Below are 21,917 nucleotides of genomic sequence, written 5' to 3'. Positions count from 1 at the left end.
CGGAAGTCTCATTCCAGTTCACCCGCAGTCTGACCCTCGGATTAACTGATAGCACTCGATGCGCTTGGAAGTGAACTGAACAACGTGGTCACGTGTCCTAGAAAAATGGGCCGGTGCCTCTGGTGGGCTTCCCTCGGTGCAGGGCTGGGCCAGGCCTGCTCCCACCATCCCTCGGAGACCCCGTGGAGCCCACGCCCAGCTCTGTGCCTCAAGGCCTTGGCCCCGTTGTCAGAATGAAACAGCTGCAGCATCTGCAAACTAGGGAGACCATCTGGGTGCCCCCCACGTTTTTCTGGGCTCCTGCTGCCCCCCGCCACAGCCCACCATGAGCCTCCAGGAAAAATGTTTCCCATCGGACGAACCCTTTTAACTCAGAAAATCATGCCTCAAAAAACGTCCTCAGAAATGTAGAAAGCAACTTTCAAAAGAAAAACCCCAAACCCTGGAGAATGCTTGGCCGCCACAAGCCTCAATTATCATCCTCCGCTGGTATGACACGAATTCCTCTCTGCCTCGCTACAAGACGAGAGTCTTGACTCCAAAACTTTCTTTTTTAAAAATAACTGCAGTAACCGACCATTAAGACAGGGACTGCACTCTAATCCACTCTTTCTTTTTCTCTGGTTTCTAAACTGGCAGCTTCTTGACTTCACAGAGGACAAAATGCAGATTTCTATAAAACGTCCAGCGATCGCACCAGGGCCAGCAGAGCCCGGAATGCAAGCGGCAGGAGGGAAGCTGGAAGGAGTGTTTCTGGAAGACCGGCCTCCCCCAGCGCTCACAGCGTCCTCTGGACCCGTCAGGATGCTCCTGCGACAAGAAAGTGTCAACCACTAGAGAAAGACAATGTCACAGGGAGCCTCTGCCCAGCACCTTCTTGAATAAAGAGAGGCCCCTCTGGACACTCTCTCCTTAGCTTCTCCTGTCTGCAAGGTTAATCGAGTCCTCAAGGAGAAAAAAAAACATGTTTCCCAAAAGCACAGCAACACTCTGATTTCATCTTATGCTGCTTTGCCACGCGCCGGAGGCCCAGTGGCTTTCAACACCACTCGAAGCCGCACCCACCTCCCTCCAGCCAGGACCCAGTCACAGAGAACACAGGCTTGCCCCGCCCGGAAGAGCTGTCTGCACCTGTTTCCTGCACCCACTCCTTCGCCGGGCCTCCCTGCGGTGGGGCAGGAGTGCGCCACATTTGGGGGCAGCTAATTCTAGGCTTTGCTGCTCCCCAAACCGCCATTCTTCTGGGATAACCGTAGGGAGACATTCAGTCTGTAACACCCGTTCTATGGTATCTGTGGCTGACGGCTCACGATGCTGCACCTTCAGGAATGAATTAAAACACACACGGGTGGCAGGAGAGGTTGAGGGGAAGGCAGCTGGCCAGAAGCCTCATTCCCAGAGTGGGCTCATTTGTAGAGACTGACGCTCTTCTCGTTCTCTCTGCTATCGTCACTCCACTGCCCCTGAGCACTGCCAGAGGCCAAGACAAGGGAGGGAGGTCGCAGGCCCAGGGGAGGGCTCCACTGCGAGTAGACACAAACTTTCTGGATTGGAAGCAACTCAAACGCCATATGCAGGAGAGCAGCTGAACCAACCCCATGACGGCTGAGTGAGTCCCCGCAGTGGAGTACTATGCAGCTGTAAAGAAATGTGGACGATCTCTACGAACTGGTTTAGAGTGACCTCCAGGATACATGTGACATGAAAGACTGCAACGTGCAGGAGAGTTTCCACAGCACACTGCCCTTCATGGAAGAAGCAGGGAGATGGGAGAAAATGTACACGGACCTAGTCACTTGGTACAAAAGACACAGAAAGGAAACACCAGGAACTAAGCACTGCTTATCTAGAGGGGATGGGTGGGGACGGGGTGGAGAGAACCAGGTATGCAAGCTGACCGGGGGCCGCCACTCTTCTGGGCACCTGTTTGTGTAGATCTGATCCTCAGGACCATGGTAACACTTCACATACCCCCCAAATAAATTGATAACTAAAAGCGACCAGGATAGGAGTGCACCCAGAGTGGGATGCACCCAACCACAGGTGAATCTAACTGTATCATACATGATTAATAAAACCTTCTGAAGGGAATGGGGAAGAAAGGAACCAACCTCGGTAACTCTGGAGAACAGAATTTCAACAGCATGGTGTCAGGTGAAGATGAAGAGAAGGAAGAAATGCTGCCCTCCAGGGAGCACCTTTGCTCCCACAGGGTGTGGGTGGGCAACTCTGGAACTGTTCTCTGTGTGCACCGGGCTTAAGCAATACATATCGAGAATACTGAGGGCCAGGTTTCTAACTTTTAGAGAAAGAAAGACATAAGGAAATGCTCGAATGAATCCTGTGGTCTCAGATTGGAAACAGCTATCAGAATGAACTCACATCTTTTAACACACACACAGACACACACACACACACACACACACACACACACGTATGGATGGATCGATACAGATAAACACGTAGATGTGTGTGCTTGCTTGTGTGAGTACATACATATATTCCCAGCTCCATTTGCTCAGAGGATTGAGAAGCAGTGACACCCCAGTAGCAATGAGCACCCCAGCACCCAGATCTTGGTTTCTAAACACCACTCTGCAACAAAATGAACCAGGGCTCCTCAGAGAAATGGTTGATTCTATGAGCCCAGACTATCTTTAAAGTAAGGAAGGACTCAAAAAATGAGAAAGATACATCAAAGGGACACAGGAGACAACTAGGGATGGCTCCTGACAGTCAAAGCTGGGACAATTTGAGCAACAAAATAAATAACGATAGTCTTAGATTATAACCTGTGGAATAAAGTAAATGCCCAAGAGTCATGTTGATATAAACAAATAATTGAATACATAAATAGCAATTTGTCCTTGTCCTAGAATTCCAACTAATAAGTGTGGAAAGAATAATGGAAACACAAAATCACCCTTAGGCAAACAATACAGTAATAATTTTGCAGGCAGTAGCCATCAGTAGAAGCTAAAATTCATGGAGAAACTATTGTGAGCTAAAGGACAGCGTACTGTCTCATGGTATCTCCCCACAAGATACTTATAATTTGCAAAGGGAAAAACAATAACTTCTTTTAGTAGGTAAACCTGTGACACCACCTCAGCCAAGGGATCAAAGTGGTCACCACCAGTGACAATAAACAACATGCTGTACCACCTGTGTTATGGACGGAATTATGTTCCCCCAAATGCATATATTGGAGCCCTAACCCCCAGGACCTCAGGATGGGACTGTGTTTGGAGATGGGGTCCTTTAACTCACCTTAAAGAGGTGACTAAGAGAAATGAGGCCATATGGGTGGGCCCTAACCCCATCTGACTGGTGTTCTTATAAGAAGAGGAGAGCAGGACACAGACAGGCACAGAGGGACGACCACATGAGGACACGGGGAGGAGACAGCCATCTACACGCCAAGGAGAGAGGCCTCAGGAGGAACCAGCCCCCGACACCTGGATCTCAGACTTCCAGCCTCCAGGACTATGGGGATTAAATGCCCCATCTGTGTGACTTTGTTACGGCAGCCCCAGGAAACTAGGAGGCCTGATGATGCAGTGAGAGAGGCACCACTAGCTTCTGCGGTGTTCCTGTCAAAGACGCAGCTGCTCCCCTGATCCTGGGAAACCCTCAGACAGCCCCAAGCAGAGGCATGTTCTGCAAAACAGCTGCCTGGACTCTTCAAAGAGTGGAGGTCGTGAAAGACAAATGCCGAAGAACATCAGGGACAGGAGGAGCCGGGGAGAACGAGGCTGGAACGCTGTGACAGCCCGACGGGACCCGGACAGGAGAGGCCCTAAACGGGAAAACTGCCCAATTCAAACCACAGCTCTAGACGAGGGAATATCTGCTAACTCCCTCGTTTCAACAACTGGACCTTAAAATAGTAACACGAGGACAAGATGAGTGAATGACACATGGGAAGTCTGTCCTATTTTGCAATTTTTTCTTTAAGTTTAAAATAATTTCATATAAAAAGCCCAAAAAGAAATACAGGTTGTACACTGGTGACCTACTGGCCGAATTCAACCCAAACAAATATTTTGGTTGACAACGTTAAAAGCAAATTTTAATTAGCTGCCAACAATCCAAATCCAGAGACCTAATTTTAAATCCAGATTTATGGCTTCCTTTCAAAAATCAGAAGTTGGTTTCTGTTCCTGCAGCAAAGACCACGAAGTGAACAAGAGCCGACTAACCCATGGCGGGTGTTACGGCCCCATCTTCTCAGCCACCACATGGAAGCAGAGAGGCCGAGCGCTTCCTGAGATCACACGGCTGCTGAGTGTTGAATTAATGAATGACTGAATGTATGAGCCAACGAGTAAGCCTCTCAGGGGGCAATCATACCCTTGTGTTCGCCTGTTGTACCTTTGTGATGTAGATACTTTTTTACTAACACGTACATTACTCTTATTCTGAAAGGACTTCGGGTGGGCAATTCCAGTCCCTTCCACACCAGCTTCCCACAGTGAACGGCAATGGCAGCCACTCTGCCCGGAGCCTCTGACCAGTCACCGATGGCCCCGGTCCTGCCTGGCTTCCTCCTGCCTGGCAGTGGCAGCAGCTCCCGCTGACTCGCTGCTGAGGGTGCAGGGCAGCCGTGAGCCAGAGCCGCCCGCCATGCGTCTCTGCAGACAGCACAGCCTGTGCTCTGACCTCGTCCCATCGTCCTCGGGGGGATGATGTCAGCATGTGCACGAGGGGCGACCTTCTGTTTGGGACAGTTCCCGGAGTCCTGCTGCTGGAACATCACCCAGGACCGTTGCTGGACTCAGTCCCTCCCAAACTCTGTGACAGTCCTAACTGATGGCCTGTCTTTGGGAGTGACAGTCGCATGGAGCAAAAGCCCATTTGAGGAATGAATTCTAGACAACAGCAACCAGAGCTGACAGCACTTAGCTCCTGGAGAGACTTATTTTTGGTTTTCCACTTCTCAAAGTTTCCCAAGAGTCTGCTTCTCTCTGGGCTCGCCTCCTTCTGAGGGAAGTAGAGGCCTCATTTTCATTGACCGGGGAAAGGGGACAGTTCAATCCTGATTCTGATTAAACGCTGTGAGCAATTTTCACTGCCCAGAACACCGCAATTTCTGATCCGTCTGTGAGTCAGAAGACTCTGGCACCTGCTACAGGGAGAGCCAAGCCCAGCAGGGAGCTGCTTGTGGACTCGGGCTGGGGCCCATGGTGACATCTCTGGGGGGCTGTGTGTCTGCTCTCTGTTTCCATCCCCTCAACTGGGCGATCTACAGAAACGGCCTCTAACCAGCCACCTGCCACTCGGCTGCGTGGTCCGAGCTGGGAAAGGCCACTGCTCAGGGTGCTCCCCAGAGCAGGACAGGACGCTCAGAGGAGGAGCAGGAGCGGGTCAGCCGAGGCCGACGCCTGCAAATTGGCGCAACTGGGGCTGGCCAGAGGACAGGGGTCAAGATCTGGATTACGGACGGTTTGGGGAGCAAAGCATATAAAAATAGCAACATACTGCGATGGCGTCTGAATCCCGGGCTCTGAGATGCACGCTCGGTGCCAGGAGATTCTGAACAAGACGCTTACCGAGCAGGAGCCCACCACCCTGGCCGTCACGGTCTGTCTGACCCAGTCCCGGTCGCAGGCCCAAGGAACCCTGACAAGAACTGGGGTCTCCAGGCGAAGCCCCTCGATACCAGGCGAGTGGGCTCTGGTTTGTGTGCTTTTGGACCAGTAACTGACCTGAGTTGGTTTCCTAAGAAAATAATGAGATTACTTTATTAATGTAGGGATCCTTGTGGCATGAAAAAAATCGATGGCAGAACATCACAGAAGAAACTGGCTAAGTAGGAAGACCAGCAGGCAGGCCCGCCGATCGTGGCACCATGTCAGCTTGTGTCTCCATGCCTGAAAAGTCTCCTTGGGAAAGCTCTAGAATGAGCCGCCCTCTCAAGCACAGTTGGGATCGGGTGGCGGCGCCAGGGAGGTGCTCTGCGGCAGGGGCGTAGGGGTGCACCGGCAGAGCCCCCCAGACGTGCAGGCAGCCCCCGAAACATGAACGTCAGGACCAGGATCTGAGGATGAGCGCTGACGCGGTCTACCGTCTCCTGGGAGCCGGCGGGGTCAGAAGGAGGGACAGCCCCGCTTTGAAGGAGGGGAAAGGCGGAGGGCCAGCGGCCTGGGGGAAAGTGCCCTGGAGACGGCCCCTCAGTGGGGGCGGGAGGAGGGAGGGAACTGAAACAAAGAAAACAAAACCACTTTCCAGTCTTCAGACTCCAGGCTCACAGCAACCTGGTCTGACAAGGATGGAGTGTGTGTACTGAGCGTGTGTCTGCCTGTGTGCCGGGTCTGGGTGTGTGTGGGTATTTGTGTGTGTGTACACAGGGGCACGTGTGTGCACGTGTGAACTCACTGGGTATCTGGACACCACAAAGCCCAGCATTTGAGCCACTCGTCTTCCACCCTTGGCACCTCCCCGAGCTGTTGCTCCCTCCCCTTCCCGCGCAGTCTCCTGCCTCAGCCCCAGGACCTGGTCCCCAGCGCCCTCAGCCCTAGCCACAGCCCAGCCCCTGACACCTGCTGACCCACAGGCCCCCCTTCACTAGGGTGACTTCCACCTCAAACACACACCGGTTCCCGAGTCTTTCAGTACAAGCCTTCTCTACCTGTGTGTCTCTGGATTACAGACTTGCAACATCCAAGTGCCACATGATAATATCCTCACGGCAGAAGCAAGAAAATCGCCTCCACTTCATGCTAGGACCAAATTTCCAACACAGCTGAGCCGGCGGAGCTCATCCTTCTGTGCTGGTGGCATTCTCACGATGGCAGCAGGGGCATAGCCTCTGCGTCAGCGGCGAGCGATCCCTCCACAGAACGAGAAGTTATGTAAATATACACAAACAACAACACAGCTCCAGGACAAGGCTGCTTACATGGCGTGGCTGATTCTCAGCTCACCATCCACTCCACAAATATTTACTGAGCCTTTGCTCTGTGCCAGAGCTCAGCGCAAGGCATCAGGAGGAAAGAATAGATGATTCCAAAGTGGGTCCAGGGCAGCTTCTCAAGAAACGCACAGGCTGGCTTAAGAGATTCTTGATTTGCACAAATAATCATGACATCCCACCTTCGGACGTGGTACTGACAGAGTGCAAGGATAGCGTGGAGGGAGGGGCTGCTCTTGTCTGAGAAGACGAGTGAGGGCTCTGTGGAGGCCATGGGATGGACCCCAGAGTTGTAGGGGAATGGCCTTCTAGACTAGGATAGAGGCTCACGTGAAGATGGAGAGGCCAGTGGGCCTGGGACTTCAAAGGGGAGCGAGATTTCCTTGCGCTGGAGGGAGGCTCGTGTGGAAAGTGGGATTGGGAGGGTCCCCTAGCGATCTGGCCCAGAGTTTAAATTTTTCTTTCGGGAAACCTGAGTCACTGAGTGAGACCACCCCGTCTGCGTTCCTGGAACTCAGGCTTGGGAACCTGACGGGATGAAGCAGGAAGAACCGGCAGGAAGCTTCCAGCCTAGGCAGAGCCACAGAAGCAAGAAGGCTCTGCAGCAGGGGAGGGAGAAGGGGGAGCAGGTGTGAGGGACCCTCTGAAAATAAGGCCACAGCTGGTCCTGCAAAGAGAACAAAGACCAGCAACCTGGGAAGGCGCCAACGCTCCAGACTCGACGGAGAGCAGGGCAGTGTCGCGGGAGGAAGATGGGCACAGAGGACGTGCAGGTGTGGGCCTCTGAAGCCTGGAGATGGGAGCGCAGGGTCGAGGGCAAGAGGAGGATGTGGGCCGTGGGTCCTCAATGACCTCTGAAAGGAGGTGATGGCTGAGATCACGGCATTTCCATGACTTCACAGGAGTAAACGTCGATGCGGAGGAGCCGAAGCCAACCTGCGCTTAGGGAGTCCAAGGAGGTCCTGCAGCCAGACGGGGCCCTGTGGGGGGTGTGGGCATCGACAGGGTCCCACACTGTCCACACATCAGAGACGATGGAAGGTGAAAAGGGCCCTGGACTGGGTGAGGGAGGTCTCTGGAGACTTGAGAAGTTTTGCAGTTTGAAAATCGACGTTCAGTAGTTCAGAGAACAGAGGCACAGTGTCGCACAGCAGATCCCTCGGACTTGGGAGCCCGCAACACCACTCGTGGATACACACCCAGAAGGACTGAAATCAGGGTCCTGAAGGGATTGTGCACACCCGTGTCCACGGCAGCATTACTCACAACAGCCAAAAGGCAGGAGCACCCAGTGTCCACCGTGGAGGTAAGGATAAACAAAATGTGGCATGTACATAAAGTGTATGTTTTATGTATATGAAAACGGCGTATTATTCAGCCTTAAAAAGAAGGAAATTCTGACACACGCTACAATGTAGATGAGCCTTGAGGATGTTACGCTGGGTGAAATAAGCCAGTCACAGAAGGGCAAATACCGTATGATTCTACTTCTATGAGGTCCCCAGAGGAGCCAAAGTCATAGAGACAGGAAGTAGAAGGGTGGGGGCCGGGGCTGGGGGAGGGGGATGGGGCGTTCATGTTTAATGGGGACAGAGTTTCAGTTTGGGAGGATGAAAAAGTTTTGGAGCTGGACAGTGGTGACGGCTGCACAACAATGCGAATGCCCTTAATGCCACTGAACTGTGCACTTAAAAATGGTTAAGATGGTATATTTTATGTTAAGTGTATTTTACCACACTTAATTTTTTTTTTATGTTTTGTCATTTTCAAAAAGAGAGGGAGAGAGAGGGTGATGGAGGCATTCTCAGGTGGGGACCGTTCGCAGGCGGATGAAGGATCCTGGAGAGGGAGGGACGGACCCGCAGAGGGGTCAGGGCCGGAGGGGGGCAGAGGGGAAGAAAGGTTCTTGAAGAAAGGTTAGCTCTGAAAAAGAGGAGGAAAACGTCTTTCCCTGAGAAAGGAGGGAATGACGAGAGGGTCGATGAGAAACCAGTGAGCTACAAGGACGAAAGAGGGAAGCAGAGCTGCCTGGTGGCGCTGATAATACGGACACGGCCAAAAGTGTGGACGGCCAGGCGCAGCTGGGTTCTCAGGGAACCAAGGAGGGGCTGGAAGGTGGGGGACATGGGGAGGCGCAGGGCAGGTGGGCCGGGGCTGCAGCGGGAGTAAGGACGACCTGACGCACCTCCACATGGCTCAGCACCCGCGGGCGTCTGCTCTGAGGAGGGGACGAGGAGATCATTACACGGGGACGGACAAGAGCGGCTCTGAACACAGGGCCAGCACATAGTAGGTCTTCAGTTAATGTTGGTGGAGCGAGATGGAGCAGGAAGGAATGAATGAAAAAGAAACTCCTGGAGGGAAGCGTCTTTAGTATGGCTTCAAACAACCAAAAATATCTCCAGCTCTTTAAAGATTCCTTGAAAAATCACACCCCTCAGGCGTGAACAACACGGTGCCTCAGGAGTGGCCCCGGCACAAGAGGAGCTGTGGTTCTCCACGGGCCCTAGCGCATCTGTGTCCCCACACCCTCGTCACTCCTTCCCTGACAAAGGCGCGTGAGCGCGGAGGGAGTCACAGCTACGCCGCGCAAGAGACCGTCCTCACTCCGACCGAAAGCGAAAGAATGGTCTGTTCTGGCCTCCGGTGTGTTTCTCAGAGCGAACAGAGTTCTTCATCTTGCTAACGGCTATCGTGGAGATAAGCAGAACCGGCCGATCTACCCCGCTCCAAAAAGGACATTATCGCAAATCGGAGCTACCCACAGCCGCAGCCCACGCACAGACGGGAGCCACCTCGGGTCTCCGAGGCTTTTCCACCAACGTCCACACCGTGCCACCAACCCCGAGTGCCGTCCGGGTACTTCCCACTGCAGCTCGGAAATAATCCCCAGAAAAGGAACTCTCGGGAGAGAAAAGCCAGTTCTGGCCAGCACCAAGGCCACCTCAGACCCTCACGCCACCCTGCAGACGGCCAGAAACTCCTGAGCGGAGCCACCAGAGGCCAGCGGCGTGGCCGACACTCACCAGCCTGTGCCGCAGCTGCACGGTGATGAGCGGGGAGCCGGACAGGTTCCGGGCCAGCGCGGGCGGTGGGGACACCTCCAGGGAGAGCAGGGGGCTGGTGGCCGACAGCAGGCAGGTGTGGTAATTCGCCGCCTCAGCAATCCTTGGAAACAAAGGAAAAATCATCACAAAGTGGAACAAGGCGGGCACGCCACTAGAACCCACTGTAGAATTTAACGGAGGCCTGAGATTTCTGAGACCGAACTCCTTTTTGGATGGAACTGTGCTTTCTGTCCCTCGGTCCCAGCTGCTCTCTAAGGCTTGACGCAGGCCTGCAGATGAGTGAGGTCTCCCACGCCGTGTTCCCACTCTGCCGCTTGAATTCTATCGTTCAGCACCTGCTCTTTTTAAGGTCTGATGCCAGTACCACGGGGCAGACTGAGCCCTTGACCTCACAGAGTTTATGATGCAGTAGAAGAAGGGGGAGACGGCCCAGGGAGTGTGAAGGACAGAAAGGTCAAAACAACAGTTTGTATCTCAGCAATTTCACTTACTCTGCTGTGTGACCTCAGGCAAGTGACTCACCCTGTCTGAACTCACCTCCCTAATTATAAAATGGTGTGATAAACAGTAGTGTGGTGGACACCTGCTGTCCTGCTCCCCAGTATCTCTTCACTCCTCTCCCAATAAAGGCCCCTCAGTTTCCCTCCAGGTGACCACTACCTTCCCCACTCGCAGCCCATGTGCTTTGTTGTTGACTCCATCCTCAGCTCAAGAGTAAACCCCGATATCCAGGCCTGAATCGATCATGCACAGCATTCCCAGGCCACAGTGATGGTTCAGAGGGCAGCACAGGATCCAGTGAAATCCAAGGAGATGCAACAAGATTCAGATGGGAAACGCTGGATCATAGATTCTCACTCACTTCTCTGCTACGTCAGCCCTGAAGGATGAGGTCCTGGCAGTGCTTTACAACCATGAGGGGAGAGACAGACTGAGAAGGGAGCCCACCCCAAGGAAGACCCGAGATGGAGCCAAGTGACTGCAACTGGATGCTGGATCAAGCTGCTCCTGAAGTCAGTATGCCCATGTACCTCTCAGCATATGCAATCCAATAAACTCCCCTCTAGCTTAAAGCTTAAGCTGGGTTTTCTATCACTTATAACCCAATCAAAAGAATCTTAATATGTACACTACTCATCTCCTGGAGTTATGAGGTTGAAATGATATTCAGGGCCAGGACTCGGGTGAGCAAGCTTCGGAGTGACCCGAAGCTGGGGTGTAGGATTTAAGGAAGTGCTCAGGTTCATGGTCTGGCGCGTGTGGCAACTGAACGACTCCTGGAATGAGCACCTCTCTGAATTGTCCCCCAGGTGTCTGCTGGCCTCATCCCAGCCCTGGCCCTGCTGGAGGGGAGTAGGTCACCCACAAGTGTGTGGTGCGTGCATCTGAACTTTGGAAGCGGCACTAACGCCAAGACATGAGTTGCTTGGTCCCACTCAGGTCACCCGGTTCATCTGCTTGTTTCTTGCCTAATCTTTGCATGCCTCCTGTTTGCTCTCCAACGCCTGACCGAGGATTCTGTGACCTACCTGTATTGGTGCCCAGAGAACTCCTTCGTAACACGTAACAGGGCGCTGGGAGCTGGCGCGCCCTCTCCTTCCTCCCTCGGCAAACTTTACCCGATCGCTAGACTCAGACACCGTAGCAGTGACGCTGTCCTGGCACCGAGCCAGTGGGCCCAGGCGGCCCGTCCCCCGCCTCCACACGAAGCCCCCTCACACGCGTCCCTGAACAGAGCAGGCCTCCACAGGCACGTGGAAATATTCCCGGAATGGCCGGTACCAGATGCTCACAAACACGACCATAAAGAATTAGTACCCTCGCCGTCCCTCATCGGAGCGAGAGGGTGTTTTCTACAGAACATCACCGAGTACCCGGGGCTGCAGCAAGACAGAGTCACCCACTTCTCGGGCCTGTGAGTGTCATCCAGGTCGAAATTCCGAGGAGCTGCTGGCAACTCAGACAGGCTCCTTCAACTCCGTCAAGTCTGATTACTCCTCTAAACGAAAAGGTCACTGATCCAACCATAAGCTAGACACACAAATTAAATTGTGGAATGAGACACACAAATCAAAAAAAAAAAATCTGAAAAGAAAGTGTCCTCTAGCTCAGTGTTTCTCAAGCACCTTTTCATGACATCCCCCTAAGGAGTCTTTCTAGACATTTTTATCCCAACGAACGCCCCCCCTAGGAAAGTTCAGTCCCACAGAGACACAGTGTCTCTGCCTGTGTCCTGTGCCCCTTTGCAGAGCCACAAACCAATGTACCACCTCAGACTCTTTGTCCCCAAAACCAACCTTCACCCCATGGGGTGATATCTCCCCACTGAGAAGGCGTGGGGTTTGGCCACGCAATAGAGTTAACATCAGCTCAATGTCACCAGGGACCAAATCAGGCCCAAGACAGAGAAGCCTGGTCCCCAGCAGCAGGGCCCCCCCCCCACCCCACCCAGCAGAACGATTCCAGAGATCCCAGACTGAGGACGTTCCTTAGCTCAGTGCCATGTCCGCTGAGACCCACCCTCACCCTCGTCAGGTATCCCAATACCGCAGTCACAGGTCCCTTTGCAGAGCAACACCGTCAAACAAGCTAGAAATAATTTTTCTAGCAAAAATCAGGACTATCACCTTATCCAACAACAAAATCAGATCCCTGAGCATAAGACCCTAACATCAGCGTCATTTGTCTCTCCTCCTTTCCCTCTGACAGTGGACCCATTGGCCATTGTCTCCCACTGGGACTTAAGCCTCCTCGGGCCCAGATTCCCCAGCTCCCAGAACCATGCCTGACACATGGGCAGGGCTCCATAAATGTGTGTTAGATGAATGAATGAATGAATGAATCTACTCACAGGCAGACAATGGTGACTTAGATCAAAGTCTTAAGAAAACATACGGGAAAAAACTAAAGGAGAACCTTCTATCCACAGACTAATGCAAGTCCCGGGTGGATTCCTGGATTCCACTCCAGGCACCCGTGGATTCGAGCAGACGCGGTTCAGTGATCACTGCTTTCCAGGGTGGGAACTGACCCCAGACTCACCAAATCGAGATGAGACCGAGGGGCTACCCGCCTCCTTAGGAGCATCCTAACTCTGGAAAAGAGCGATTTCCCAAATACAGGCAGGTTTCCCCGGACAGCCTCCAGTGACTCAGACTTGTCGGGTGCAGACGGTGAGGCCCCGACTTCTGGTCGGGTTTGCCCAGCAGAGAGGGCGCCTGGGGCGAGGCCAGGTCTCCCCATCCGGGAGGGGTCCATGACCTCAGCACAACCCACCCACGTCGACAATGACAAGTTATCAGATGGACTAAGGAATCACTGTTTATTTTTTAGGTCTGATAATGGCATGTAGTCACTCTGTATTTTTTAAGAGTCTTTATCTTTTAAAAATAGAGACTAAATATTTACAGAGATTTACCTCAAAATAATTTATGGGGCCAGGCCAAGGGAGCAGGGCACACAGACAAAGCACAGATGGCCGTTGCTTGGCAACTGTTGTAACTCGGTGATGACCATCTCCTCGTTTTTACAGAGCTTTGAAATTTTTTGAAATTTTTCGTAATAAAAAGTGTTGTTTTTGTTTTTGGGGGGGTTGTGTATGTGTGAGGAAGATTGGCCCTGAGCTAACGTCTGTTGCTAACCTTCCTCTTTTTGCATGAGAAAGATTGCTGCTGAGCTAACATCTGTGCCCATCTTCCTCTATTTCATGTGGGGTGCTGCCACAGCATGGCTTGACGAGCAGTGTCTATGCCCGTGCCCGGGATCCAAACCTGTGAACCCTGGGCCGCCGAAGTGGAGCACGTGAACCCAACCACTATGCCACTGAGCCAGCCCAAAAAGGGTTTTTCTTTAATGACTTCATTCAATCTCTCTGGTACCTAAATGTTAATAAAAATTTCACTTTGTTTTCATAAATCTGATCTGGATTTGATTTTTAAAAATCCGTTATCGCTGGAGCAGCAGCACTTGGAGACTGGACCATCTACCGCTTTGGGATTGACTGTTCCCACACCCTGACCACACCTTTGCCAACAGCCCCTCTGTTAATTAAACTTCCCCCAGATGACCCACCTGGCCCCTAGGGACCTGACCAGTACGGGCTGAATTGAAGCTCGGAGACCACGTATTTCAGCACATTTGAGCCAAGACCGCCCTGCTGGTCATCCCTGCCTTCAGTGCAACACAGAGAGGACCTAAGATGACAGGACTCCAGGGGTAGACGTGGGAGCCCTGAAATCTGCAAGGGAAACTCTAAGAGTTCCCAGCACGTCGGAGACCAGCGCTGGCTGTCCGGCACCAGAAGTTACTGCACGCGGTCTGAGACGGGGGCCTCGTTAGGAGAACTTTCAGAGGATAATGAAGTCCCCACAGCTCACGGAGCTGTGTAGGGAAGTAAAAAAATCAAAGAAGAAAATATTCCCCAGTGAATGAGCTACTTCTATAACTAGTTCCCACTTGAACCCGGCTTCCTGCTGAACTCTGGGGTCCATGCTCAGCCGTCCACCGGAGAGCTGTGTGCACGGTGACCATCGGGCGAGGGCCAAGGGTATCCTGGAAACGCCACGCAAAGGAAACCCTGAATCTCGTGAAAGACGCTCTGCATCACGACATCCATGAGAGTGACGTGGGAGCGACTCAGGAGAATTCTCGAGCAAGACGCGAAGCCGCTGGTGGATTTAGACAACCAAAGGGGAGCGCTCACCAGGATGACGTCGGCGACTTCCGCGGTGTCTCCCGCTGCTCAGAGAGCTGAGTCCTCTCCATCAAGAAGTCCTGCAGCAGGTCCTCCAGGGGAAGCACAGGCGCCAGCCTTGCTGCCTAGGCCGGGAGCCCCGCCTCCCACGTTGCCTCGTCAAACACTCCAGCCCAAGGGAAAGCTGCCACGCACACTCGGTGAGCACACCTGCACTCTTCCCCTGGCTCCCAGCTCCTTCCATGTTGCCACATTCGCTTTATCAGGCAAGCTCACACTCTTCACACACACACACACACACACACGCGCTCTCTTTTTGCTAAACAGTTAGGAAGTGCGGCCTGACAATCCTCCCCTAACGACTTCCACAGGGACCTTCTAAAGATAAACACTGCCGCCTGCATGAGCATCCTGCCGTCCTCGCGCTCAGGACCTTGACTCTGCTTCCACAGTACGATGCGACACCGGCCCAAGTCAATGTCCACTGCCCCCACAGTGTCCTTCAGGAAAGATCCCACCACATCTCCTTGGTCTCCTCTTGTCTGGAACATTCCCTGCTCCTTTTTCTTTCCTGGCGTGGACATCCAGCAGTCCAAACCAAAGTCTTCCAGAATGTTCCTTTTCTTAGATCTATGTGGCTGTTTCTTCACAAGGAACTTTGGGCCATGATTTGGGGCAGGATGACTCCACAGGCCGTGTTAACTCTTCCCACTGCCTCACATCGGGGACACAGGACATCGATGAGTCCCATGGCTGACAATGTTGAGAGTGACCAGTGGTTGACATGGCACCTGACAGCTGTCTCTGTACTTGGTACCCTTCTCATGTTGTAATTAACAAATGCCCTTGGGGCAACGTTCCCTGACTACCCTTCACATGGTGGTGTTAACGTCCCCTGATGATTTCTGCCCAAATCAATGACCACACTGAGGGCAGCAGACATGACTTTCTGATCTGTCCTTCCTTCTGCCTTGGTTGGTTGGCATTACTCCATAAAGAAGGACAAGTGCAGACATTTAAGCCAAGTCAAAACCTCCTGGAACTTATCCTTCTGAAGCACAAGAGAGTCCGCCAACAAGACGCTGAAACCCAGAGAATCGAGTCACAGTCCTGCCCCTGCCAGCCGCTGGCCCTGCAGTCCCGCCCCCTCATCTATGGAGGAGGAGCGGGAGCTGGTAACTCTAGACTCCCCGCCCACTCGGAGTCCTGGCCCCATTGTAAGGAAACAGCCGTCCCTGCTGCCCTCCTGGCACAGCGGGAGCACAGGTAAGAACAGTCTCCGTCCTCGAGGGGCCTGGGAAGGGCAAGACTTGAAGGCAGCATGTCCGGGCAGCCGAGCAGGGACCAGCTAAGCCCCAGGCCCTGTGGACCGTCAGAGGTGGCCCCAGGCAGTCGTCACTTGGGGCCCCTGGAGCAGTCTACCCGGGGCTTGGCGTGGAGGTGGAGAGCTTGCCCAGCCCTGACCCCTGTCTTTGTGCTGCTCCACCCCCAGGAGGCTGTAGAGGACACTGTGATTCCCCCGCGTCCTTTCATTCTCACAAAGAAGGACGGAAGCGTGAGGACCACAGTGTGTAACATTCAGTGGAAGGAATTCAGCTGTGCAGGCGAGCGGGAGCCCCGCCCATGTGATTCTACTCATCTACTGCTAATCACGGAGGAACTGGATCATTATCTTACAGGCAGAGCAAAGAGAACATCCCCCCAGCTTATGAAGGGGTAAAGCAAGCGCTCACATGCCACGTTCAAGGGCCCCAAGCTTGATTTAACAATTAACTCACTCAGTGCTCGCAGCAACCCTCAGAAATCAGGACTGCCATCATCCCTCTTCTGGAAAGGAGAACACAGGCACAGAGACGGCCAGGCATTTGCAGGTTCACACAGCAATAAGGGTACCCACTGGGAGAAGGGAGCCAGGAGTCCAGCACCCAAATCTGTGCAGCTAACCAAAGCACTGTTGGCACAGCCCAGTCTGGGCCCTGCTCTAAGCTAGTCTACACTGCAGGAGAGGACACGACAAACACAGGGCTGCCTGGGCCTGATGAGCTGGGGGGTGATTCTTCTCAAGGTTAAAGTCAACAACAAGACACCGTCGCAGTAAGTGCTGACTCCAGAACTTCGCTTGAGCTGAAAGTTCAACACATGAAAAATACGTCCTCGTCATTGCAAAATAATTCTATTTTGACTTCAGGAAGACAGTTGAGCACTTACGTCTGCTGCTGACAGAGTTCATAGGTCACTGGGTGCTAATGCGAAGGGGGACTGCTGCCCGTGCGGGTCTCAGAGCCCCCCATCTGCAGGAGAAGGGGGAGTTGACCAGGGTGAGTGGGGTCCTGCATCCTCTCTGTGGACACCTGGGGCAGTAAGGATGGCGGAGGGGAAGGGAAAGGCTGAAGCTCTGGGGACAGAGGGACCAGCACCCCATCTGCCAACCTTCCAGCATGGCCTGGGACTCCCCAAAGCAGGCCACACGCAGCCTCTCTGACACAGGGCCGGAGAGCAGGGCTCTGCAAACTAGAGGCCTGGCCCGGCCACCTGGTTTTGTAAATAAAGTTTTATTGGCACACAGCCACTCCCATTCCTTTACATACTGTCCGGGGCTGCTTCCACGCTTCCAGAGCAAACTGGAAGTGGCTCTGACAGAGACATTATGGACTGTTAAGCTGAAAATATTTACTATCTGGCCCTTTATGAAAAAGCTTGCCAATACCTGGCTTGAGTGATAATTCAACTTGGTGACAGTAACTTATCCCCTGAAATGTGTGCATGCACTGATCCTATAACCAGTAATTCTGCCTTTTCTTTTTCCAGGGGAAGGGGAGTTGCAGACAGTGTTACGAATCCCGTTCTCCTGCTTGGTCTGACCCTTGGCCCACAGAAGGGCTCACTAGGCCTCATGAATACACATTTCAAGTATTTCACTGAAAAATCCATTTCAGTCTGAACCTTCAGCAGTGAGAGCTGTAAATAAACACAGAGGGGCCAAGGACGGGTTCATTTTTCATTCATAATCTCAGGTTTGGAGAAAGTTTCCCCAAAGAGCTGAGAAGGCATCTTTCAGAGGAAAAGAGACTACATTTTCCTTTGACGATTTTCATGAAGAATTCCGGAACTCGCACACAGAGAGCGACAAGTCCCCTTTCTGTAGTTACAGGGAACTTGTCAAAGCGCAGGCTTCCCCGGGGCACGCAGACCCAGAAGAAGGCTCTTGCTCCTAATCATGACTGCGTTCTTCCTGGCCCCACCCTCTCCCCAACAGTTACAGACGATGAGCTCTTCCCTCACATCCAGGAGAGGAGCCCTGTCCGAGAGACACATGACATCAGGGCTCAGGTATTTGCGCTGTTAGAAGGTATTTATCATTTATCTGTAGGCGGTAAAAATCGCTGCCTGCTTTTCATCACGGGTGAATCTAAACCCCCAGCTGCAGGGCCGGCATCTGGAACTCACCCCCGCAGTTCCTGCAAACTTGCAGGAACGCCCTTCCTCAGCCCCTCAGCTTTCCCAGGCTCAGTGCCCGCAGGGGAGGGAAGCGGGTGGAGGGCTGTGTGGCTCCTTCTGACATGCATCGCTCTCTCCAGGCACCTTTTCTGAGCCCCCACTCTGGGCCAGGTGCTGTGCCAGACGCTGGGAACAGACGGACAAGAGCCGCCTGCTGCCCTCCGCAGAGCCCGTCTAGGGGCAGGTGTGCTGCCATCAGAAGCAGCTTCCCTCCAAACGCTGACTGCAGAGACACATCCTCGGGCTCACACCTGCTGGCTCTTCTTCTGCACGGGCCCTGGCTCCGCCTTGCTGCCCTCTCCCAGGGACGCCAGGAAAGGCAGGAGTGGAGCCCTGCCGTGATATTTCTGCCTCCTCCAATCTCTCCTTGGGGGAACCAGCCCCTCTCTGTCGTCTGAGTAGGGCTGACCCACCCCCAAGTAGGAGGGGATCCTGTGAGCAGACCTGGCCAGTGAGAGAGCAGGATCCTTTGGCCACCATGATTGGGTACCTAGGATGGGCACATGACCCAAAGAAGCCAATCACAGCCTTCCTCGGTTTTCCAAAGGGGGTCATGTGAGTAGACTTGGCCAATGAGAGAGCAGGATCATCTGGCCACTATGATTGGGGGCCTAGGATGGGCACATGACCCAAGCATGCCAATCACAGCCCTCCCTGAGTTTTCATGGGTGCATTCAGGAAAGAGGATGGCTCTTCTGAGATCTCAGGACCCAGAACCACATGGGCCTGAAGCTACCAGAGCCAGCCATGCCTCCATGGAGGGGCCTGCCTGGAAATGAGCCAACACAGAGGAGGGCAGGGGCAGGAGACAGAGAGACCAGGTCCAGAGAGCATCCTCTGGGTCCCTGGGTCCAGCCACACTTGAAGCCAACAGACTCCTGCCCTTCTTAGTCCCATGAGTCCTCAGTTCCCTGGCCTTCCGCTTAAGCTGATGTATCCATCACAGTCCTGACTGATGTAGGCATGTGCTGCTGGCTTCCCATTCTACAGAAGTGGAAACTGAGGCTCAGAGCGGTCAAGTCACTTGTCCCAGGTCACACAGCTAGTTTCAGGTGGGGGTGAGATGGGCACCCAGCCTGGGCTCCTGACCACTGTACTATCAGCCTGTGCCCACCCCGGGGCTTGCTGAGCCCCAGTGCAGGAGTTCCTGTGTCTCTTCAAAGGGCTGTGGCATCTCCTTGCTCTAACAGCAAAACATCAGATGTTGGCATCGCAAGTTCCCCGACACGATGTTGGGTATGCCTGTGACGGCAGGGAGGCGGGGGGGGGGGGGTCTCAGGGGCCAGACACCCGGCAGCCAAGCACGCACATGCCCACTCCCGCTCTTGCTGCGTGACCCCAGAGACTCACTTGGTGTGGGCTGGCGGGATGTTGTTCAAGTAATCGTGCACTCTGTGGTAGAGAAGGCCCACGATGACGGTCCAGCCTGGGGAAAGCAGAGGGTCAGAGACGCCTGTCAACAGGCCAGGTGACAAGCAGGAGAGACCCAAAGCCCCCAGCCAAACCGCCTCGCCCAGCAGGGCGCAGCGCAGACCCTCACACCCAAGCACCAGGGGCAGCTCCTCGGGGGAGAAGAAAGTGAGGGACACTCAGACTCTTCAACTATGAATTCAGCTGTGACAATGACTCCCTGCTCCTCCCCTAAGCCAACTCCAGACACGCAGATGCTCAGCTCCAGGGAGAGCAAGACGTGCCAGGAACACTACGGAGCTTCTGGAGGCAGAAGGCCCCCTCGGGCCGCCAACGGCAGCGCCAGCCTGTGGCTCTGCAGCAGGGAGCATGTCTCGTCCTTCCTGCCCTAGGCAGGGTCCCACCTCTCTGTTATATTCCAGCTTTGAGGCAGGGATCATATGCTCACTTATTTCCCTCCACCAGCTGAACAGAGGGTGTTTGAGGAACGAGCCATTGGCTGACTTCCTGAGTTCTTCGGTAGATCTCTTGAGAATGTTAACATTTCAGGAATGTATCCAGCAAGCCATATCACACTTTCCCCGTGCCAGGTACTGATCTAAGGGCTTGGCTCATTTAATTCTCACAACAACATTATGAGGCAGGGACTAATACTCTCCCCCATCTGCCAGATGAGGAAACTGAGGCACGGACAGGTTCAGTAACTTGCCCAAAGCTGCACGACCAGTAAGTGGCTGAACTAGGATTTGAGCCCAGGAATTCTAGCCACTGAGCAGGCGCTCGTGACCAGCAAGCTCTGCTGCAAGTGTGAGAGTCCCCGAAGGTGGAGACCAGGAGGCTGCCGCCCTGCCGAGGCTGACACACTGAGAGTTTCTAACAGATCGAGCAGCCAGGTGGAGTGAGATGGGAACAGAGCACGTGTGCAGTTGGTGGACCATGGACACCCCTCCATTACTGAAGTTCACGCCCAGTGTGGGGGACAGTCCTCTGGGAGCAGGACACAGCTGACATCCCCGGGCCCCTTTCACACAGGCAGACAGGACGGTGCAGGGAGCAGACGTGGGCTCCTGAGGGCTGGCGAGTGAGGATTCCTTGCTGGGAGGGCGACACCATGCTCCTACACCACCAGGCTGGCCTTGGTCCCCAATCTCTAAGGCAGAACCCTAGGAATTGCGTGCCCTCTGGCCAGATTGTCAGGAGCTGAGAATCCATGACTGCCCTGGCTGCCCGAGGACCCCTGGAACAGAGGGACATGGCTGCAAAGACACATCCACTTTTCAAGGGACCAGGGGCACAGTCACTGCAGCAAAAACAGCCAGAGCCACCTTGATGGTACTCCTGGGGTCGGAGAGAGTAACTGGGGTCCCCTCGGCTGCTTGTTCATTATGACGCTTAACTTCAACCTGCATAGGAGGACCCGGGGCTCCTCAGCCGACAGACCCCCTGACCTACTCTGAGGACACCCTGGGGGGAGGGGAGAGGGCCGCATCTATTCATATTCAGCTAACAAGGAGCTGTGCAGATTCAGGGGACGCACAATGTCCTTCACAGTGGGCCAGAGTCACCCGAAAGGCCTGCCTAAAATGCTGCTCCCCAGCCCCTCCACCTCAATCCAGTCAGGAGGCTGGAGTGGGCTTGGGATCAGCATTACGAGTGAACCTCCCAGGAGCTTCCAAAGATGCACTGTGTTCCCGAGGACAGAAACCTGGCCCAGAGCTGCTCCTGCAGGAACAGGTGCAGAGGCCGGGGGGAGGCCCTCAGCTGGGCAGCCACTCTGCAAGGCCCGAGGTCTCCGGGGAGAGCCAGGGCAGCCCGTCCTAGGGAGGGCCCTGGGCTGTCGGCAGCACTCACCTTGGTTGCGGAAAGCCTCATGGGGAATCTCGATGTAGCTCTGCCCCTGGGCCGGGAAGCGGTAGTGGGAGGAATTCATGGTCTTGGGTAGGAGTTTGGCCACTGAGAACTCTGAGAGCAAGCCAGAGAGAGGAAGCTCGTCAGTAAACGGCAGGGCGCAGGAAGTCGGGCTGTAAAACCCCATCTGCTTTGCCTTTTTTTTTATCAGAACGAGCTCCCCTGGGGACTATAATTACCTTCAAAAATGAGGAGCTGAAAAAATAAGAGTCCAGGGAAGGACCTGCGACCACGCAGCTCTCATGTCCATCCAGCCACACAATGCGGGGCACTCTCGGCCCGAGGTGACACTCCTTCCCTGGCAGCAGCCCTCAGCTCGCAACGCCTCAGTTACCACGTGCGTTCAATCGTGCAGTGACCCCATGTGCCCAGGGGGGCTCCTCCTCCGAGCCCTGGGGGACCCCATGAGACACAGGGAAATGAAACA

General features: G+C 54.0%; 1 protein-coding gene across 6 annotated transcripts in view; it reads right to left on the bottom strand.

Moving 5' to 3' along the window:
• The window catches only part of ADGRD1 (adhesion G protein-coupled receptor D1), a 171,982-nt gene that overhangs the window by 82,594 nt on the left and 67,471 nt on the right, over positions 1-21,917 (bottom strand). For all 6 annotated transcript variants that reach the window (XM_070627345.1, XM_070627348.1, XM_070627346.1 and 3 more), the window contains 3 exons: positions 21,434-21,544; positions 19,523-19,598; positions 9,940-10,081 (listed from right to left, as the gene is read on the bottom strand). In XM_070627345.1, the coding sequence (XP_070483446.1) occupies positions 9,940-10,081; positions 19,523-19,598; positions 21,434-21,544 (329 nt within the window). The remainder of the gene's footprint in view (positions 1-9,939; positions 10,082-19,522; positions 19,599-21,433; positions 21,545-21,917) is intronic.

The sequence above is a fragment of the Equus przewalskii genome, chromosome 7 (assembly GCF_037783145.1).
Source record: "Equus przewalskii isolate Varuska chromosome 7, EquPr2, whole genome shotgun sequence".
NCBI lineage: Eukaryota > Metazoa > Chordata > Mammalia > Perissodactyla > Equidae > Equus > Equus przewalskii.
The sequence above is the reverse complement of the archived record's forward strand: the minus strand, read 5'-3'. Positions and strand labels throughout refer to the sequence as shown.